The 20,337-nt window shown below is 63.8% G+C and overlaps 1 protein-coding gene across 1 annotated transcript in view; it reads right to left on the bottom strand.

The window, feature by feature from the left end:
- ZC3H3 (zinc finger CCCH-type containing 3) overlaps positions 1–20,337 on the bottom strand; it is an 87,672-nt gene that overhangs the window by 14,394 nt on the left and 52,941 nt on the right. Inside the window, exons 5-9 of the mRNA XM_039254121.1 lie at positions 11,667–11,854; positions 6,721–6,763; positions 6,479–6,637; positions 6,319–6,388; positions 4,322–4,453 (exon numbers count right to left, since the gene is read on the bottom strand). Coding sequence (XP_039110052.1) covers positions 4,322–4,453; positions 6,319–6,388; positions 6,479–6,637; positions 6,721–6,763; positions 11,667–11,854 — 592 coding nt within the window. The remainder of the gene's footprint in view (positions 1–4,321; positions 4,454–6,318; positions 6,389–6,478; positions 6,638–6,720; positions 6,764–11,666; positions 11,855–20,337) is intronic.

Consider the following 20,337-nt stretch of genomic DNA (forward strand, 5'->3'; position numbering starts at 1 on the left):
GGCAAGGGCTTAATTCCCAGAACATACAAAGAAGTCCTGTAACAACAGCAAAACACGCCCAAACGGTGCCAGTCACAGGCGGGCAAAGGAGCTGCGCGGACATCTCCGCAAAGACGCATCGATGACCCGCAAGCTCACGACACGGTGCCCACGTCAGGAGTCTTCAGGGAAGAGCAAACCGAAACCACAAGCAGATACTCACGAAGGGGGCTTTTAGAAAAAGCGGGTGAGGCTAACAAAGGCGTGGTGAGGGTGGGAGGGGGCGAGAGCCCGTGTAAAGTGCTGGCACAGCCCTCACAAAAGCCAGTCTGGTGGCTCCTCCGAACGCTAAATACCCAGCACCTACGGCCCGGCAGCCCCGCTCCTGGGCAGCCGCCCAAGGAAGGGAAGGCAGGCGCTCGCACAGATGTTACATCGCAACGTTCATGGCAGCGGCAGCACCAGCACCAGTATCCAAAAGCCACAACCCAAGTGTCCGTCACAAGATGAACGGACAGAGTGTGGCCCAAGCGTACATGGGATGTGACTCGGCCATGAAAAGGGGTGAAGCACCGACAGACCATGACGCGCGTGGACGCTGACATCAGCGGGCGCAAGAAGCCAGACACTGTAGACTCCGTACATCCGATACCCAGGAGCAGGCAAATTCACAGAGACAAAACCGTAGCTTGGTCGGTGCCCAAGGCTGAGGGGGCAATGCCGAGTCATCCCTGAATGCTCACGGCTTCTGTCTGGAGTGAGGGAGAAGGTCTGGAAGTAGACAGTGGTGACGGCTGTAAGATACTGTGAATGCAATTAACGCCACTGAATCATACAGACAGAAATGGCAAATTTTGTTATATTTATCTTACCACGATCAAAAAAATTAATAATGTAATGTACCCAAAACCACTGCAATGTAACTTAAATAGGGGAACTGTACGCTGGGTGACTTACGCGACAAAGCTGTTGGACGGCGGATGAAGGGGCGGCCAGCGAACACGCAAAGGGCTCAGCATCACGAGCCGCTGGGAAAACGCCGCCACAGTGAGAAGCCACCTCCCGCCACCAGCAAGGCTGAAGTCACAGGACAGACAGGGACACGTGGTGGCAAGAACGTGACAGAATGAAGCCCGCATCCGCTCCTGGTGGGAACTGGACTGGCGTGGCCGCGTCAGAGGGTGAAGTCCACCCGCAGCCATCACGCGGCCCAGCCAGTCCCCCAGGGTGTCTGCCCGAGAGACACGAGAGCCTCTGCGCACCTGTTCGCAGCAGGATGTCCGCCCCGATCACTGGATGCCACAACACCGTCCCCAAGCTCAGTGGAGCAGCTTTCAGCCATGAGAACACAGGTCTAGCCCCCAACGTGATGACCCTCAAAACCATGTTACAAGAGGAGCACCTGGGGGGCGCGGTCGGTTGAGCATCTGACTCTTAGTTTCAGCTCAGTCATGGTCCCAGGGCCATGGGGTTGAGCCCCACATCGGGCTCTGCGCTGACAGCAGGGAGCTTTCTTGGGATTCTCTCTCCCCCCATCTCCTCCCTCTCTGTATCCCTTCTCCACTCACTCCCTCTCTTTCAAAATAAATAAATATTTTAAAAAAGTTTAAAAACAAAACCAAATACGGTGAAAGAAAGAAGTGGGGGGCACATGGGTGGCTCAGTCAGGTAAGCATGAGGTGAGGATCCCAGGGTCGTGAGATGGAGCCCAAGTTGGGCTCCGTGCTGAGCAAGGGACCTGCTTGAGATTCTCTCTCTTCCTCTCTCTCTCCCCTTCTTGTGCTCTCTCTCTAAAACAAATGGGTGGGGGGCTAGACAACAAAGTCTACGTGCAGGATTTCAATACATGGAATGCCCGGGGGGGACTGACTGCGGACAGCACGGGGGCTGCTGGCGTGACGGACAAGTGCGTCCTCAGCCTGGATTCCGGCAAGCAGGGTCATGCATTTGCGGTGGGTGAACCGGGTGGTATGCGCACTGGGCCTCACCGAAGCTGGGCTTAAACATTTTTTTAATGTTGTTTTTGAAGGAGAGGGGTGGGGGCAGCGAGAGAGGGAGACACAGAATCCAAAGCAGGCTCTGAGCTGTCAGCACAGAAACCTGGGCTTTTTAAAACTGGCGGCACCAGGGGTGCCTGGGTGGCTTAGTCGGTTAAGCGTCCGACTTTCGCTTGGGTCATGATCTCGCGGTTCGTGGGTTCGAGCCCCGCGTCGGGCCCTGTGCTGCCTGCCAGCTCAGAGCCTGGAGCCTGTTTCAGAGTCTGTGACTCCCTCTCTCTCTGACCCTCCCCTGCTCACGCTGTGTCTGTCTCTCTCCTAGAAATAAATAAAAAAAAAAAACTGGCGGCACCAAGCAGACGGGAGAGGAGGGGTCTCACAGGCGGTGTGGGGGGACAGGACCCCCGCACGGAAGGAGACCACGTGAGATCCTACCTCATAGCACAGCCAACTGAACATCAGCTGCTCTTGCCCAAGGCCTGCTCAGAAGGGGGCAGCTGAAGCCTTAATCGCCACAGTCCCCCAGACCCTGAGGACCCTCATTAGCCCAATCTTACTGAACAGGTTAAACCGAGGCCCTGAAGGGTGAAGCAGCTTGTGGGGGCGGGGACCTGGGGGAAGGGGGGCCTCCCCCTCCAGGGCCTGAGTCCCTGCCCCAGGGCCTCCCTCAGGCCTCCCACACTCGGGCCTCAAAGCGGCACTAAGGAGGAGGGGCCCTGTGGCCCTGGGAGTGGGGAGGTCCCGGAACAGGAGGGCAGGGGGAGGGTGGAAGAATGTCCCATACGCACCAGATTTCAGCCTAAGCAATGACACCCTGACCCCCCGCAAAGTCACAAGCTGATAGCCGCGCAAACTCAGCGTGTGACTCTGCAGCCAGAGAACACGAAAGCCTCTGTGAGGCAGTGTGAATCGGGGGGGGGGGGGCGCGTGGAGGGGGGGTCCCCAGCAGCTCGGCTGGGCCCCACGCAGGCCGGGCTCTGCTGCACACACACGCGTGACCCAGGGAGGGGACAAGCGGGGCTCAGATGGCGCCAGGTCGAGTGGCTGCGGGGCGCCCACCCCTGGGACTGCGGAGAGACAGCCGCTCTGACACCATGTCGTCCGGCCAGTGCGTCCTGAGCGCAGGTCAGGGGACAGGCCAAGGGCCGGGTGTGCGGGCGGGGGAGGGGATCATGAAGGCCCACCTCTGGGCTGCCGGGTGTGGCCCCTGAAAAGGGAAGGGAGCAGAGATTTACTCCTGGCCTAAATTATTCACAAGAAAAGGGAGCGCGCCTCTTTAACAAGCCATGGCTTTATGAAGCAAGGTTAACAATTTCACTTGATTCAGTGGAATATTATAAACTCTCTGGGGCCCATTTGAGGACTTGTACTTCAGGCACAAGGCGACGACTCAGCACTTTTTATATTATTTAGAGAATAAAATTAACCCTCACCGGCCCAGGCTGCTGCCTCTCCTCCCGCCGGATCCGGCCTGCTCAGCGCTTTCCCCCATATATAATTACAAGCTGCTATCCATCATGTAGCAGCCACACAGCGCCGACACGCCGAAAGGGACGCAGTAAGCACTTCCACTAATAGAAGCAGAACTTAAATATCACTTTGATATTTTCATTTAAATTGGAATATCTTACAATAATCACGCACAGCCTCCGTGGGGTCCTGCCGCCGCACCCCAGCCCACCTGGCCCTGGTCTGAGCCGCTCCCAGCGGGGCCTCTCCGCCAAGGCTCTGAGGTGACCTGCCAGCTGTGGGGGGTCAGGTCCCCAGGTCTGCCAGCCGGGCCGGCCTGGGCCCCGGCCTTGAGGCAGGAGGGAGAGGACGCAGGGAAGGAAGGGGCACGGCCGTGTGCTCCCTTTGCCCCGCCCACCCTGCTGCCCTGCCCGCTGGGGGTCCCTGGGAAGCCCCAGCTCCGGTCCCCCCAGTCCAGACTACAGGTCCCAGTGCTGGCCAGGAGGCTCCCTCTTGGGGGACCAGGGCCTGAAGAGACCTGTCCTGGGGTTCCCGGCCCAGGGCACTGCTGCCGCGGCAGGCCCACGCCACAGGCACAAGCAGGGGCCACAGAGCAACCCCCCCCCCGGAGAGCGGGCCGGAGCTGGGGTGCTCAGCTGCCGGGAAGCCCCAGCGCAGCGGCCTCTCACCCACAGGTGAGGGCAGCAGGCGGCGGCAACGTGCCCGCGAGCAGCTGGCTAAGTAGTCGCCAGTCGGCAGGTGTTCCTTGTGACCCCATCCCCTGATTCCCCCCACACCACCCTGGGCTTACGTAAACTCCAGGAAAGGCACTGAGGAGCATGGCTGGCCCACCTCTGGGGGCTGGGGACTGCCCACCACCCACCCGTGCCCCTCACCTTCGCGCCCAGTGGGCAGTAGCCTTTGAGAAAGTCCGTGCAGACCTCCGCCTTCCGGGACACGTAGACGTGGCTGTACGGACAGTTGCTGTTGCTGCAAATCCCCTTCAGAAAGTACGAGCACACGGGCATCTGTGGGGGCGAAGGCGTGGGGGGTGAGGACCCGCAGGCCCCATCTGCTGGGTACGACCACAGCCCCTGTCCAGCACCCCCCTCCGTCAGGTACCTGCCCCTGTCTACAGGTAAGGCAGCTGAGCCTGAAGGACCCCTTGGGGCTCCACGGCCAGGCATGAGCTGTGCGGGGACTGTGGCCAGAGACCCACACCCTCAAGGGAGAAACGGACATGCAGTGCTGGCCAGCGCCTGAGGCCCTGCCGGGGTGGGGGTGGGGGCTGCCAACCCCAAAGGCAGACAGACCCCTGGCTTCCCCAGGAGGCAAGGCCACCCAGGCAGCATACGGTGAAGACATCCAGGCAGGGCTGGCCCCGGATGTGCTGTCACCTGAGCCCATCACCTGCTCTGAGATGGGCCCAGGTTCCAGGTAGCGGGGTGCAGTGGGATAGGCCAAGAGGGGTTGGTGTCCAAAAGACCAGGGGCTGGAGGGTAAGGGGGACACAGCACGGGGACTCCAGCTACAGCAATGGCCTACAGGGCCTGGAAGCTCAGATTTCCCAGTTGCCTGGGCACCTGGTGGCGTCTGTGGGCTGCAGGCCTGGCCGCACCCAGGGAAGCCCGGGGATGGGCTCCAGGGAGGCAGGCAGGTGCCCTGGAGCAGCCTGGGCTGTGCTGACCTCAGGCTGGCGCTGTGCAGGCCTGGCTCCAGCAGCAGGTGGGCCCAGGGGGGACCCGGGGCGGGAGCGGGGCATGGAGCAGGCCAAATGGGCATAGCTGTATAGCCCAGCAGTCCCTGGCCCCCAGGCTGGGAGGGAGAGAGGCAGCCCACTTTCTCCGGGGCCCCTCCGGGGGCAACCTGCTGGGCTGTCTGGTCACCCGCTGGGGGTCGCCCCCCTCGCCAGGCCTGCTGGCCCTGGCGGGGGTGGGGGGCTCTCTCTGGGAGCTCTCCTCTCGTCTGTCAGACCCGCCCCACACGAACCCCACCGCAGCCCCCAGCGGGTCTCCACCTCGGCACAGAGCTCCGGCCAGCCTGCCAGGGGCGCCACACGGGAGCCTCGGTCAGGGCAGAGGGGAGGCCAGCGAGGGAATGAGGGAGAAAGCGAAGAAACAAAGGGTGATTTAACGTGCAAGAGTTTATTTTTAATTGTCTTTTAACTGCAGCACACGGGGGAGAAGGGCCGGCCCGTTCGGGGCTGGCAGTGGTGCGGCTGCAGACAATTCCCTTAATGTGGCTTTTGATATAGAGCCCAAATTAGCTCTAATAAAAAGGGATAATAAAGCCAACTCTTACAGCAAACGGAGCCCCTCCTAGCTGTCAGCACGGCCGTTACCGAGAGGAAGCTGCATCCTCATTTCAATTAACCTTGTTTGCACCCGCCACGTCCACACAAATAACAATAACATTAATTCAGGGCGCCAGCGCGGGCGCCCACATCAGACAGCTCAGAACGCGCACCAGCTTCGGAGCCGGAGCTAATGAACCTGAAACTCGACGTGAATTTCCAAATTGCTCACAACAGAGTTTCAAAGCTCTATTAGGGAGAAAAATGCTGATTCTCTCCAAGTTCCTCAAGAGGAAAAGCTGTTGTAGCGGCAGCAGCCTCCACCCGACCCTGCCTCCCCTAACCCCGCCGTGGCCCCAGAGCAGGGGGCCGTGTGGGGGGGTCCCCCGTGCTTGACAAGGCCGAGGCCCAGCAGCGCACCCTCCTGCCCTCCTGGGCCCTTCCGGCACAGCCCGCCTCAGCCTGCTGCCTGGCGCCCACCCTGGGGCCGGACCCCAGCCTGGAGGCCGCAGCTCCTGGGCCCGTGGCAGGGGTGGCCACACAGCCGGCTCCGGAGCCGAGAACCGCCACGTAGTGCCCGCGGGGGAGGGGGAGGCTCACCTTCTCCTTGGACACGTGGTGGGAGAAGGGGCACGTCCCGTCTGTCTTCTTGCACGTGCCCCGGAGAAACCTGTGCGGATGCAGAGTACAGGCTCAGAGGGGCAGGCGCGGCCGGGGCAGGGACCCCTGCGCCCCCACGGCCCCCGCCCCAGAGGCCCACCTGGTGCACACGGCCACCTTGTCGGGGTCGTGGATGTAGGGGCAGCGCTCGCCACGGTTACATCTGCCGAAGCGGTTGTAGTACATGCAGTACTCCTGCTGCTTCCGCCGCCGCTGCCTCGCCTGCCGGACGACGGCCAAGCTTCGCTGCACGGCCCGGCTGTGGGCAGGGGCGGCGGTGCGTGAGCCCCCGGGGGCCCTCGCCCCCGCCCTGTGAGCCCCATAAAACCCCAAGGGACGTACCTGGCCAGGGAGCGGCTGCAGCTGCTGGGAGGGTCCACCCGGCCTGTGGGGAACAAGGTGGGGTCACCCAGGCCCGCGGGCCCCCCCCTCTCCCGCCCCCCACTGGCCTGCGGGATGCAGCGCCCCCCCCCCGGCCCGCTCTCGGCGCAGGCACTGCTGACCCCCAACGGACACTGCCTGCCCCTCAGGACACTGTGGGACCGACACCCACGCCGTGCAGGGGAGCAGCCTGTACAGGGACCAGATCTGGCAGCACAGCTCTAGGCTGCTGGCCTGCGGCCTCGCCTCAAGGCACGTGGTCCCAGGAAAGCCTAGGTGCGGGGCGCCTCCCTGCCATCTTCCTCTGCCTGGAGCAGGGCCCGGGGATAGGGGACCTGAGTGGGGTCCAGGAACGCCGCCTGGCCACTAATGATTTTTATGTATTTAAAGGGTTAAATAAAAATATACTGGTCAGTATGGGGCCACAAAGCCTGACGTCCTCACTCCCAGGGTGTGGCGATCCGGGCCTACACAGGCCAAGCACATCTGGCCCACGAGGGCCACGGCGGGGGCCTACTCCCCAAAACCATAAGCACAAAGACCAATCAAGTCCTCCCTGAGGTCATGGACTATGGTCCAAAGGGGAGCTGGCTCATGAAGTAAACAGTGGTGATGAGAAAGGAGCAGGTGACGGTGCTCACAACCAGGGTGGCAGGGGACGAGGGGCAGGAGTGCAGACTAACACACGGCCCCCTGCTTCCCTTTCGGGGACAAGGTCCCCACCCGCCCGGCCCACGACCGCTCAGATGTCCCTCAAACACACATATGAGCCTTCCCAGACCAGATTCCATTTCCCACAGGCAGCTGCTGAAACGGATCCGGTGGTGAGAGGCAGAAGTGACATCACTCAGAAATTCTAGGGACCTGAGGCAGTGACAAAGCATTCCAGGCTTAAAAAGGGATGTCCCCAAGCTGCCTGGCCCTGAGCCACCTCATCAGAGGTGCAGGGGAGGCCTGGGCATGTGGCCCTCAGCCACCCGGAAGGCCTTCCCTGGGCCTCCCCGGACGACTCGCGCCAGGACCCGCTCAGCTCAGTCGTCTCCCGAGTTCCAGACCTGGTCACACAACCATTCTGACACCATGTGCAGCCCCCAGGCTGAACTGCCAGGCACCCCCTTCCACATCCAGCCTGCTGCCAAGCCCTAACTGCTCCGCCGACATGCCACGCGGGCACTCCACGTGGACACACCATGCACCCTCTCCGTGCCGCTGTCCCCTGGCCAGTGTCAGCCCCTCTCTGAGCCTCCGTCTCCTCAAGCTGGAGAGGTGTGGCTCTGGGGCTGAGCAGTGAGACCCCTGATGAGAAGAAGTGCTGTGCACGGAGGCCCATGTGGCTGGCAGAGATAGGAGTGGGGTGGAGAGGAGCTGGGCAGCCCCAGGCCACAACGGAGTCCTGGTTCCCAGCTGGGGACACCAATCCTAGGGTACACACTAGAGGCCGGTCCAGGTGGCACGTGGTCCCCTTACACCTGCCAGCCACAGAGACGACGCAGTGCAATCTGATAGCTGCTGGTGAGCGTGGCTTCCCGGGCTGTCACCCAGGCTGCCGGTGCCGCTGTGGCGCCATCTGCTCCTGCCAGGGACCACTGTCAACATGTGTCCGCCTGTCAGGCCTGGTGTCTGAGGGAGCAGGGAGGGGCAGGGACAGGTTTACTCCCCTCCCCGCGGTTTGCTCTTTAAAAAAATGCCAGTGTGGGGCTCACAGTGGGAGGCACGTTCAAACCCTGAGCAGCGCTAAAACATGCACATAAAGTAGCTGCTGGGAAAGGGGCCGCGAGGTGCCGAGCGCGCGACACAGTTCAGCTGAAAACCCTCGGCAGCCCAGCAGCCGTGGAGCAAGCGGCGCCTAGCCTTCCCGAGAGCTCGTGCTGCCCCAGGATCTTCCCAAAATAGACCTGGCGAGCTCCGCCGGGCGGCCCCGCCAGGCCCCGCCCCGCCCCGCCCTCCAGGCCCCGCCCCCTCGCCAGGCCCCGCCCCGCCCTCCAGGCCCCGCCTCCTCGCCAGGCCCCGCCCCACCCCGCCAGGCAGCGCCTCACCCTTCAAGGGCCGGGGAGCCGGAGCGGGGCGTGAGCGGGAGGTTCTGGGGTGCGAGGGAGCCGCTGCACTGCACAGCCTGCTTCCGCAGCCCCACGGCGCCCTGGCCGTTCCGGGAAATCACGGCCCTCGGCAGAGGGAGCCCCAGCAAGAGGCATCTGGAAGGGACGCAGGCAACAGGGTGGGGCCTTGGGAGCGTGGCTCCCGCCCTCTCTTGCGCCCTCTGGTGTCACTCTGTGTGACTTCTCAGCACACAGGGCGGGGTCAGCAGGTCAAGGATGACGGGATGACCTGCCCAGGGCTATGCGGTGGCCGAAGAGGGGCAGGGAGCCTACCACAAGTCGGCCTCACTCTCACTCGGGCTGCCGCGGGCCGGCCCCGCAGCCTAGGCTGGTGAGGTGGCTCCGGCAGACACCCTCGGGGCTTCTGCTCCACGGCAGGGCCCAGCAGGCTCCTGGGTCCGAGACATATGCCAGGCTTGGCAGGGCACGAGCCACAGCGAACGGCCCGGTGCGCCCAGGTCCCGGGGCTGGGTCCTTCCGGTGGGGTGGGCAGGCCTGAGACCCGGGAGGGAAGTCCATGGTCACCAGGTTCAGGAGGAGGAGGGTGCCCTCCACCTTCCACATGGCTCGGGGACCCCAACCAGGGGCCAGGACTGTCCCAGAGAGGCCCAGCAGCCGGGAGAAGCCAGAGTCAGGAGGGGAGGAGGGCTCTACTTTTCTGCCGAAGTCAGAATTCTGCTGACAGGAAAGGAGAGAATTTATTTCTTTAATTATTATTCGTCTAAGCAGGCTGCTGGCCAGTGGGCACTCCTGAGGCAGCCTACCTTCCCCACGTTAAGGGGTCGGGGGGCCTGGCAGCCAGAGGTGGCGGGGGGGGGGTCCTTGGTGGGCTCTGGCGTCAGCTCTGCCTCACACCTGGGACAAGCAACCCAAAAAGGTCTGCGTTCCAAATTCCACCTCCTGCCCCTCCTGGGACCCGCCTATGCCTGGAGGCTTCTGTTCTCTCCTCATGGCCTGAGGCCAGGAGGCCAGGACCCTGGGTGCGGCGCAGCGCAGCGGGGCTATAACTCCTTTGCACTCTGCGTCCCGGGGAGAGTGGGCGCCGTGCGGGACAGCACCTGCAGGGGAGTGGGCTTGGCAAGGCGTCCTCCACAGCCAGCTGTCTGCTCAGGCGTGGTGCAGCCTATGCCAGGGAGGGGGGAGTGCCCCGCAGCCCCTTCCACCACCCCAAGGTGGCAATGGCAGTGGCCCAGGGTCTGCCAGGAGCTCTGGCTCCCCTCTTTGTTCCCTCCCTCAAGCAGCGGACATGTGGTTCAGATCCGCCTCTTCCTCTCCACCTCCAGGTGCCTCTCCTCCCACCCTGAGGGGCCCCACCCCAAAGGCCCATCCAGCCCACCTGAGGTCAGGGTCCACGTGGAACGGCCCACACGCAGCCTCAGGCACATGGGCAATAGGGTCCCGGCGAGGGCCATAGTGGCCCAAAACCACAATCCACATCTGGGTCCCTGCTGTGGACAGTATGAATGCCAGGACGGCCAATGATATGTGGCCAGGCCGGGGAGGGGTCCCTCATGCCTGGTGTGAACAAGCAGGCCCCGCCATCGCCGGGCTGACAGGAGGTGGGGGTGCGGAGGAAGCATCAGCAGAACAGGCCCCATCGCTCAGGACCAGCCAGGAAATCACTCTGCGGAGGGGCTGCCCAGCAGCGCTCTGTGGCTCCGTCCATCCCACACAGCAGCCTGGCTAGCAACAGCCCTGGGAAGGACCGACAGCTGCCTGTAGGACCTCACAGACCACAAGCACGGATGCCAGGGGCCGGCCGGGAGAGGAGGGGGGCTGTCCGCTCACCCTCAGTGGCATGCCCTGGGGCCCGAGTCCCCGACAGGAGGCCCAGCCAATGCTCTGTACCTGCTCCTCCACTGAGTGAGCGGAGGCCAAGGTGGAAAGGCCCTCAGATCACAGAGCCCAATCCCTTGAGAAAGGAATGGGGAAACCGAGGCACAGAGACCTGGCCTTCGGGCCCCCAGTGCCTCTCTTGGGCAGCCCAGTGCACCTCGCCTGGAAGAAGGCAGCTGGGCACCCATGCCTCACACCCCCTTGCTCCCCCGTACTGGTTCCTGGGGACACAGCCAGGCAGGGCTTCTGGGAAGGGCCCCCAACCTGCAGCTGGCCCCAGGGCCCGCCTCGCCTGGGGCCGGGCCTCTTGTGGGGGCCAGGGCGGGCGCTGGGAGCAGCTGGGTCTCTGCACGCCCTCCCCTGCCTGTAGCCTCACCCTTTTTTTCTTGACAGAAAAGGATGGGGGTAAATTGGACTGAAACCAAAATATTTTCTAGTTAATTTATATAATAAGCGAATCCAAAGCATTTCCTTCTCCTCGGCCTGTTTCCCCAGGCCGCAGGGGCGGGCGTGGTGGCGGCGGCTGCCTCCAGACACAGCGGGGAGGCATTGCCAATGAGATTACGGGGCGCCGCGGCCCCAGGTGCTCGCCCGCCAGGGCCGTGTTCACCATACCTGGCTCATCTCCTTTGTCCAGGAGCAAAACGTGGAAAATCAGGGCCCACTCGGCCAAGCAAGAGGCAGCGCACGCGGGGGCTCTCCCCAGGGGCCGCGGGGGCTGCCAGGCCTCCCTACCCGTACCCAGGCTGCCCTGGCTACAGGGACGCTGCAAGCACTGAAGGGTAAGAAGAATTCTGGGCCTGGGAGGTGGTGCATTTGGGAAGCACTCACACGGATGGGCTCCCTGGGGGCAGCAGGCCCGCTGGCCTCTGGTCCCAGGCGAGCGGCAGCGGCCGCCCACGATGGACCACGCGTGGTAGGGCTGCGGGAGCCGGGCCCAAAGGCTGCCCAGCCCCCACCTCTGAGGAGCCTCACCTGTGCGCACGAGGGGCCTGGTGGCGCCGTCGCCGCCAGGCCGGCCGGAGGTCTTAGAGAGCTTGTTGGCCGACACCCTGTAAAGGACGCCTCCGATGCAGCAGTAGCCTCTGTTCCGCCACCGAGGGGGGCTGGGCTGTGCTCTCCCACCCCCGGCTGCGGGGCGCAGGCGATTCAGCACCAGAGACCTGCAGAGACAGAGAAATGCCCGGTCAGTCCAGCCCCACGTGCCTGTAGTCTGTCACCCACCCTCCCTGACCCCAGTAGCCAGGCGGGAAGGGCACAGGTAGGGGACAAGTCTCCCCCTCCAACATGTACACCGCTGGACGTGACTGTCCAGGCCCTGGCTTTCTGACAGGGTCTCTTGAGGGAGTTCTACCACAAGGGAAGGCTCCTGGGGTCCACACCAAGGCTGGTGGCCGTCACCACTGCCCGGGAACATCTTCCCCCAGATGCTGCTGCAGCGCACGCCACCCTGGCCTTCGGGACAGCAGATGCCCGGGGGTCAGCGGGCTCCAGCTAGTGCTGCCCCTCCCGTCTGTCCACCACGGGAGAGCCCTCCCGTCCAGCATCGAGACCCTCACAGACCCACCAAGCAGGCAGGCTGTTTGGGGGAAAGACTGGAGATGCGGGACGGGGTCTAGACAGCCTGGGGGACTCACCGAGAGCGGGCAGGGAAGGCAGACCTGGGCCTGGATGGCGCTGGTGGCCGCCAGCCCACTCCCTCCCTCCAAACTCTCTTCCCACAGGGTGCTGGGTCCTGGGCCCTGTCCTGCCAGACACCGGCACCCCCCGGGGAAGCCAAGGGCAGAGTGGGCTGGGAGGAGGCCCTGGACGCCCCCACTTAGAGAGACACCCCCCTGCAGACGCCACAGCCGCGGTGGGCAGCAGCCAGGGGCCCCCAGGCTGTTCTGGCCCACATGCTCCCCCCCACCCTAGGTGTCACGCAGGCGGGCTGCCACCCAAGTGAGGGGAGGAGGGCCTCCCCCCCAGCCCCCGCACGGAGACTGGCCAGCTTCATGACTCCAGAAGGGCGTGGGGCCTTTCCCCCTCAGGACACATTTCAGCAGCAATTTGTTTATGCAAATTGACCTTAATTCCATATTAGCTCAGACTCTGCTCATAATGTTATTACCACCGAGCATCCGCACTGCGCCCCGCTGGCAAATCTGGGGCTGTGAGTGCCGGCGCCCCCGGCAGCAGGACAGGGCGTGAGGACAGTCCCCGCTGCGGACGCCACCACCAGCAGCGGGCACCTGGCACCTTCCCTTGGGGTTCTCCAATGTCCTCACGCCGCTCACCCCATGGCCCCGCAGCCCACTTTCTGGTGAGGGCAGGGCAGGCCTTGGGGGCTCCGAGCTCGTGGGCGGGCGGAGGGGACGGCGGCACCAAGGCCAGGGCCTGAGCAGCTCTGCTCTCGGGCACGGATGCCACCCTCACCACATGGCCCCACGGCTCCCTGGGTCTCTCTGCAACTTGGGGTGATTCTTGCCAGTGCAAAGCCTCTGAGGACACGTGAGACGAATGCTGTGTGCAAGCGAGCTGAGCTCAGGACACCCACAGCCTCCGTGTAAGGCCAGGCCCAGCAGGGAGCGCCGAGGACACCACAGCCTGATGGCACTTAACCCAGTTTCCCTTAATTAAAATTCAAGCTCACAGACATCAATCTTGGGAAAAAGTCCTGCCAAGGGACCCTGGCCGGCCTGGCTCGTGCCGTGCGTGCCCTCCAGGCCCAGCCATCCCTGCACAGGGCACATCTCGGCAGGAAGAGGGCACAGAGGGTGGGTGTCCTGTGGAGGAGCAGACAGACCTCCAGGCTTTCCTCAGACCCTGGCCCAGCCCTACCCCCCTGGTCTCGACGTGTCCAGTGAGCACCTGCCTTGTCCCCCTGGCTGGCTCCGAGGCCGGGCCGAGGCATGATGCGGGTGAGGCCGGGCAGGGGTGTCCTGTGAGCTCGGAGGCGGCTCTGGACCCTCCGCAGGCGCTGTTGTGTTCGTTGTCCATGGGGCACAGCTTGGCCCGAGCCCTAACCCCACCACTGAGGGCAAGTGGCCACCACAGGGGGCTCAGCTGGAGGCCAATGCGCCTCCCGACAGCCCTGGCTCCCAGCCCCACGGTGCCCCGAATCCTCAGCGGTCTCACCACCGACAAGGCAGCTGCCCTTTCAGATGCCCACTTGGGCGAGGGGCAGCTGGGAGCCTCCACTCTGCAGCGCTGGAGGGTGAGTGCGCCGGCAGGAAGCCCAGCCCGTGCCCGCGGCACACTCATCCCTCAGGGCCAGGCCCCAGACGGCCCAGCGGGCGCTGCGGCGAGGTAGCGCAGCTGCGGCTACAGGAATAAGGACACCGCTCTCAGCTGCCTCCTCCCTGGGGGCACAGACCCTCCTCTCCTGCGCCGCCACCCTACCCACACCCCATCCACACCACAGGATGCCACAACACATGAGGGTCATGTGGGCAAGCAGACGTGCACCCCACCTCCCTACCTGGGCCCAGCATCTCAGGACCACCCCCCCACCTCCCGCCGGATGCCCCAGAAACCCAGCCCTTTGAAAGGTGAGGAAGCTCACCTGAGGGCATGTGTCCCTGGCCGAGGCCAGACAGGGACAGCCAACCACTCCTCGGGGCAGCCACACAGGTGAAGCAACAGAAAGAAGTGGCCAGGCCCAGACCTGCAGAGGTGGAGGCTGGCAGGCTCTCGGTTCAGAAGAACCAAGAAGCTTCAGGATAAGACTGTGTTCCGGCCCTGAGGGTGGGCCCATCCAGGCCCATCCCACAGCTCTGTGCGCAGAAGAGCCTCAGACTGGGGATTAACAGCTCCCCCTGAGAGCAGGGCCCAGGGATGCCCTCCTGGGTCCCTGGCGAGGCAGTAGGTAGGGCCAGACCCACACAACACCTTCCTTGGGAGAAGAGCTTCTCATGGTTTGTTTTCTTGGCTAGAAGGCAGATCTCACACGCTGCCGATTCTTCCCACACTCTCCCGGACCAACGTGACTGAGAGAGCTGTCCCCTCCCCCCCCAAAACCCCCTGCCCCTGGGTCTGAATGGCAACTACAGGACTGTCATGGGCCACCTGGGTGGGGGCGGGGGGGTGGTCCGGCAGCTCTTGCCTTACGCCCTGGCTCAGTGTGGATGGTCTACGGACAGCCGGGCGCATGGCCCGGGGTTCAGTCCCGGGGCCCGCAGTCTCCAGGGGCACAGGCAGGGGCCCCATGGTGCCCCAGGGCTGTTGGGAGGAGGTGGACGCAGCCACAGGACCCGGGGAGGGCTGGCCTGGGCTACGAAGGACCCACCTGCCTGCACACAGTGCGCCCAGCCCGCAGCTGCACGGGACCCCCTCGGCCCTTCCCTCACCCCTGCTGGCTGCACTCGCTGACTTGGGACCTGTGGCCAGGCAGGCACCAGGTGGGCAGGGGGCTGCCACGTAGCTTTTCAGTGCCGTGGGTGTCACGGCTCTCCAGTAAATTGTTACCCTAATGGAGAGGACAGCCTTTGGAAACCAAGTGTATTGAGAAGAGGGATAAAATTAATGAGATAATAGCGGGGCCAAGGACCCGGAGAACGCGCCTGCCCTCACGGCAAGGGCCCTGTAATTCCTTTTCTACAACAGGAGCCTCAGATCTAAAGGCTTCTCCCATCCGTCCGGCAGGCCCACGCCGCCAGGAAATTTCATTAACGCTGGAAAATAGGAAAGGTATTAAGCGTGGATAATGAAGGCCAGGGAGGGAACCGTGCCTTAAGATAGTCCTCTTTCTCGCCTTTGTAATGGGAGGCATGAACTTTCCCTTCAAATCCATTTCTAATCCATTTGAAATACTACAGCAAATTATCTTTCCTTCAGCCCGAAAGCGGCCAGCCAATTTACTCCGAATAGAAGTGACAATGCCCCAGGATTTATCACCATAACCTTGACTACACCAGGGTGAGGGCTGGGCCCCCTCGCCCCCCCGGGGGGGCACGGAAGAACGGGTGGGGGGAGATAACATTTTAAATGAAAAGCAGTGGTAATGGGGAGACAGACACACACACCACAAAAGTAGGTTTGAAAAGAAAAGCTGTCCACGTGTCTGCTGCCTGGGGAGCAGCGGGCAAGTTCCAGCCTGGGGCCGCGGAGGCCAGCAAGGTGCTCGGCCAGGGGTGGGGGCGCCCAAGAGGAGAGGACATCAGGGTCCGGGCAAGCCTGAGGGACGCTCTCCGCACCGTGCTCCCTGCTCGCCCAGTGTGCCGGCCCCGGACACCCCCACCCCTACCCTCCGGGCTCCTCCTGTGCCCACTGTCCACAGCAGGCGCACGCAGGCCCCAGCACTGTGCATGCGGTGCCCGTCAGCTGGCTCTGCTGAGATGCGCCCCCTCACGGCGTCGGCGGGGGCACAGCCCAGCGCACACGTGACGAGGGACAGGCAAACAGGCTCCCAGCGCGTGCGCACAAGCGCCCTCCCGAGGCCCCACAGTGGGCGCTCCGCTCAGGGCACACCCAGGCCCGAGGACGCATCGTGAAGGCCAGAGCGCAGTCCCCTCCTGACCAGGGGCTGACTTGGGTGCAAGCGGATGAAGGGCAGGGGAGGTGGTCCCAACCTCTGAGAAGGCCTGGGCAGGGCAGGGTCCAAAGTAGGGGCCGCCTCACCAGGCCCGACAGCACCTTCAAACAAATGCCGCCTCAGGCTTCCCCACTCAGCCCCCACTCAGGCCTCCGGCAGTCGTCAGGTTTTCCCCAGGGAAAGTGCACACCACAGCCCACATGGGCCCCAGACTCGGGGACAGGGTCAGGCCAAGGAGTCACACAAAGGCTGGGTGCAGATCTGTGTGCAGAACCAGAGGCCTGGATGGAAAGTCACCGGTGGGAACTTGGTGGCCACTGGTGGTGGGGAACACTGTCAGACACACGGAGGGGGTTTAGCTGGTGGGTTCTTCCCAACTCCCTCAGCGAGGGCTCCTGGGGTCAGGAAGGCCCCACAGCCTGCTCCCCACCGTCCACACAGACCCCTTCCCTCCCTGGGGACCCTCACCCAGCCAGTGACCACCGTCACCGAGGGACCCTGCCTCACCTGAGCCGACCCCTCTCTCGCCCCCAGATGCAGGCTGGGTCCCCACCCCTACTTACAGCTCCCTGGTGGGGCCCCTGTACCCCATGCCCCCAGCTGTTTTGAAAACAGCATGTTTGATCAAGTTCTGTCCCTACTCCACTAGCCTGCTGCAGTGCCCCCGTCTCCTCATGGGGCAGTCTGTCAGGAGACCCCACGCCAGCCAGGACCCCAGACACACTGGACACCTCTGCTTTCTGGAAGGCACTGTGGCCCCTCCTTGCATGGGGCTCCAGGCCTACTCTCCGGGTCATCCCTGAGAACAAGCTCAGAGGTCAGGACCTCAGGGAGCCTGCCCCATCCCCCACAGCCTGCTGTCACGCCCTCCCCCAGAGTGCACTATCACAGCTTGGCACCCCTGACCTGGGCACACGGACCCCAGCGCGGGGTGGGGGTACTGCCTGGGGTCCCCTGCGTTGACGTCCTCTTTGGGCCTGGTTCAGGTGAGAGACGGGCAGGGAGAACGGGCATCAGGGGCTCCTGTAAGCAAAGGGGCCCGAAGGCACAGGCGGTGCTGCGTGGGGGGCACAGGGGAGTGTGGACCGGAAAGCCTATCGCTGTGCGCATGGGGGGAGGGGTACAGGAGGCCACGGCCACTGTCCGGGGCTGAGCGGGCAGAGCTGGGGGAGGCAGAGGGCCGGGGTCGACGGTGACAACACCTGGGACTGCGCCCCCCGCTGGCAGGGGCAGGGGTGGCGCGCGACCCGGGGACCCAGGCCCACGGGGACCACGCGGAGGCGGGCGGCGCGGCGGCGGGGTGCGCCGTCAGCAGAAGCGGTGCCCGAGGGAGGCGGCTCTGCGCGGCGAATCCCAAGTAGGTCAGGCTCAGCCGCCACCGTGACAGGCTGCAAAGTGCTTAAGTGGGCTTTCCACGGAAACGCTGACGGGCGCCACCTCAGCGCGGCTGGGGGGCTGAGCGCGCGCCCACACGGGCCTGCGGGGGGTCTGCCCCCCCCCCCGCCTGCCGCGGCCCCCTCTGCCCCCCATCCCTGGAGCAGCACCCCCCCCACTCCTGTGCCCGCCCGGAGCCAGTGCAGCGCGGGGCGGCCTGCGGGAGGAGGGAGAGAGTCTCCCAGGGGAGGGGCCGAGGCAGGACCGGCGGGGAGGGAGGGGAGAGGGCCGGCCAGAGTGCAGGGCAGAGGCAGGAGTCTCAGAATCTCAGAAACAGGGCTCGGTGGCCAGGGACCTGGCCTCACGACGACCGTGGCTACCCTGGTCTCCTAAGATCCTCCTCCAGCCACACAACTGGCTCCCTCCCAAAGCAATGTGGCCCACGGCCAGCTCCAGGGCCTGGGAGCTCCCAGGGAGTCAGGGCTGGGGCTCCCCGCCTCGCTGGGGCTCTGCGCACTGACCTCCGCACACGCCCACCGCCAAGGTGGGGCACAGGCAGGCGGGCAGCTGGGCCTTCCAGGACACATCTCGCAACAGACAAGGGGCCAGGGGCCCGAGTGGGAGCTGAGGCCCGGGGGAAGAGGTGGGGGTGCTCTATGACCTGGGGCAGGGGGGCGGCAGCCGCGTCCTGTCGGGAGGGTCGGGCCCAGGGTGGGGCTGAGGCCTGGGTGGGGGCATAGGCAGGGGCTGAAGGCTTCCTCACTGAGGCCCCCCAGCCCGTGTCTCCCCAGGAACGGACAGCAGTGACTCAGGGCGCCCCTGGCCGGCGTGCTGATGGGCAATACTAATTGTGCCGCCTCCATTACAAATGCGCGGCTCCATTATGAGGGGCTGGGACTGTTTTATGTGCTCACATCTATTCAATTGGTATTTCGATCAATGGATGCATTACAAGCTTTCCCTTTAAGAGCCTAATAAACAACAAGATGGAAAGTAAAATTCTCCATAAAATGACACTTTTAAAAATCCATTTCAGCTGAAGCTACTGGTGTTTTGTATGTCAGCTACAAAAAGCAGGTATTATTGGGCCTTCGTGGCCCCACTCCGGATGCACAGTCCCGCTCCCAGGGCAGAGCGGGGTAGCGGGCGGGTGCTCCCGCTGGGGAGTGGGGGCGGGGCCCTGGACAGGAGACACCCTCCTTGGCCCCTGACGGGAAGGGGGGGTCAGGGCTGGTACTTCCTCTGTCCCCTGGTCTGTCCCCAAGCCTGTGTCTCCACCTGCCCCTTCACTGTCTCTCTCTTGCCCCCCCTTCACCGTGCACGTCCAGTCCAGGCTGACCACCCCTCCAGCCCCCAGAACTGCATCGGGCAGAGGCTGCACACTAAGGACGAGCCAATGGAGGGCGACTTGGGTGGCCGAACATGCACTGTCCCTCCTGCCCAGGCCTGTCTGCGAAGACTTCGGGAGGTCAACACCCCTCCTGGCTCACTGGCTCCTTGGATGACAGCCCCTCAGGGAGCCCGGCTGGAGCCACCTGGCCATCTTGTCCACCACACTCCTGACCACAGCCCAGGACCGAGGACACCCACAGGGACATTCAAATCCAGGCTGAACCTCCACCCGCCCTCCACATCTCCCCTGCAAGCCCAGACCCCCACGCCCAAGCCCGTGCCCCTCGTCTCCACCACCTCGGCCTCTGTCCACCTGGAACAGCACATGCTCGTCGGCCCGCTCTCGGGCGCCCCCTAGGGCATTCTCGCCTGCGTGTGCCACGAAGGGGCCCCAGCACCTGGACACAACTGGGGGCACATGCTCGTCGGCCCGCTCTCGGGCGCCCCCTAGGGCATTCTCGCCTGCGTGTGCCACGAAGGGGCCCCAGCACCTGGACACAACTGGGCCGAGGGGTGCAAGACGGCAGAGGTGTGCGACAAAGTGCAAACAGAGCGAGGCCCACACAGAACGTCACGAGCCCTGGGTATCGCGGAGCCCACGTGACCACCTGGAGGGACTCAGGGGCTGAGGGAGTAGAAGACAGGTGCCCCCCACCCCGCCACCACCGTGCAGAAGGGATTGCACAGCACGTGCAGCCTGCCCCCCCGCCCCGGAAGGAGGCCGGTGTCCTGAGTGGGCCACATGGACACCACACAAACATCAGGAAAAGGCACACGAGCTCAGCAGCCAAAGCTCTGGAGTCAGAAGGTGAACAAGCGCTTCCTTTGGGTGGAAGCACCGGAAAGACGGCAGCTTTCTGAGGCCCCAGCAAGACCGGGCCGGAGAGGACACAAAGAAGCAGCACAAAGTCAACTACGGGGAACACCCCCCCACCCCGCCCAGAAGCCCCAGGACAGTGCGCCTGCAACACTGAGTGTCGGAGAGACGAGGACCCACCCAGCCGGGCCAGGCGTCCACGAGGCGGGTGGGCTCCGAGAAGGACATGCAGGGCGCCCTGCTGCCAGCGCAGAGCCCACTTCGGATCCCGTCTCCCTCTCTCTCTTGCCTCCCCGACGTGTGTGCTCGCTCTCTCACAAAAATAAATAAAGAATTTCAAAACCAAAAAGTTTATTTATTTATTTTGGATGGGGAGGAAGAGAGAGAGAGAGGGAGAGAGAAAGAACCCCAAGCAGCATCCACACTGTCAGAGAAGAACCCAATGCGGGGCTCAAACTCACGAATTGTGAGATCATGACCTGAGCCAAAGTCAGACACTTGACCAACTGAGCCACCCGGGCGCCCCAATAAACAAATAAATCTAAAAACAA

The sequence above is a fragment of the Hyaena hyaena genome, unplaced genomic scaffold (genome assembly GCF_003009895.1).
Source record: "Hyaena hyaena isolate Hyena2069 unplaced genomic scaffold, ASM300989v1 scaffold_474, whole genome shotgun sequence".
In the NCBI taxonomy this organism is placed as follows: Eukaryota; Metazoa; Chordata; class Mammalia; order Carnivora; family Hyaenidae; genus Hyaena; species Hyaena hyaena.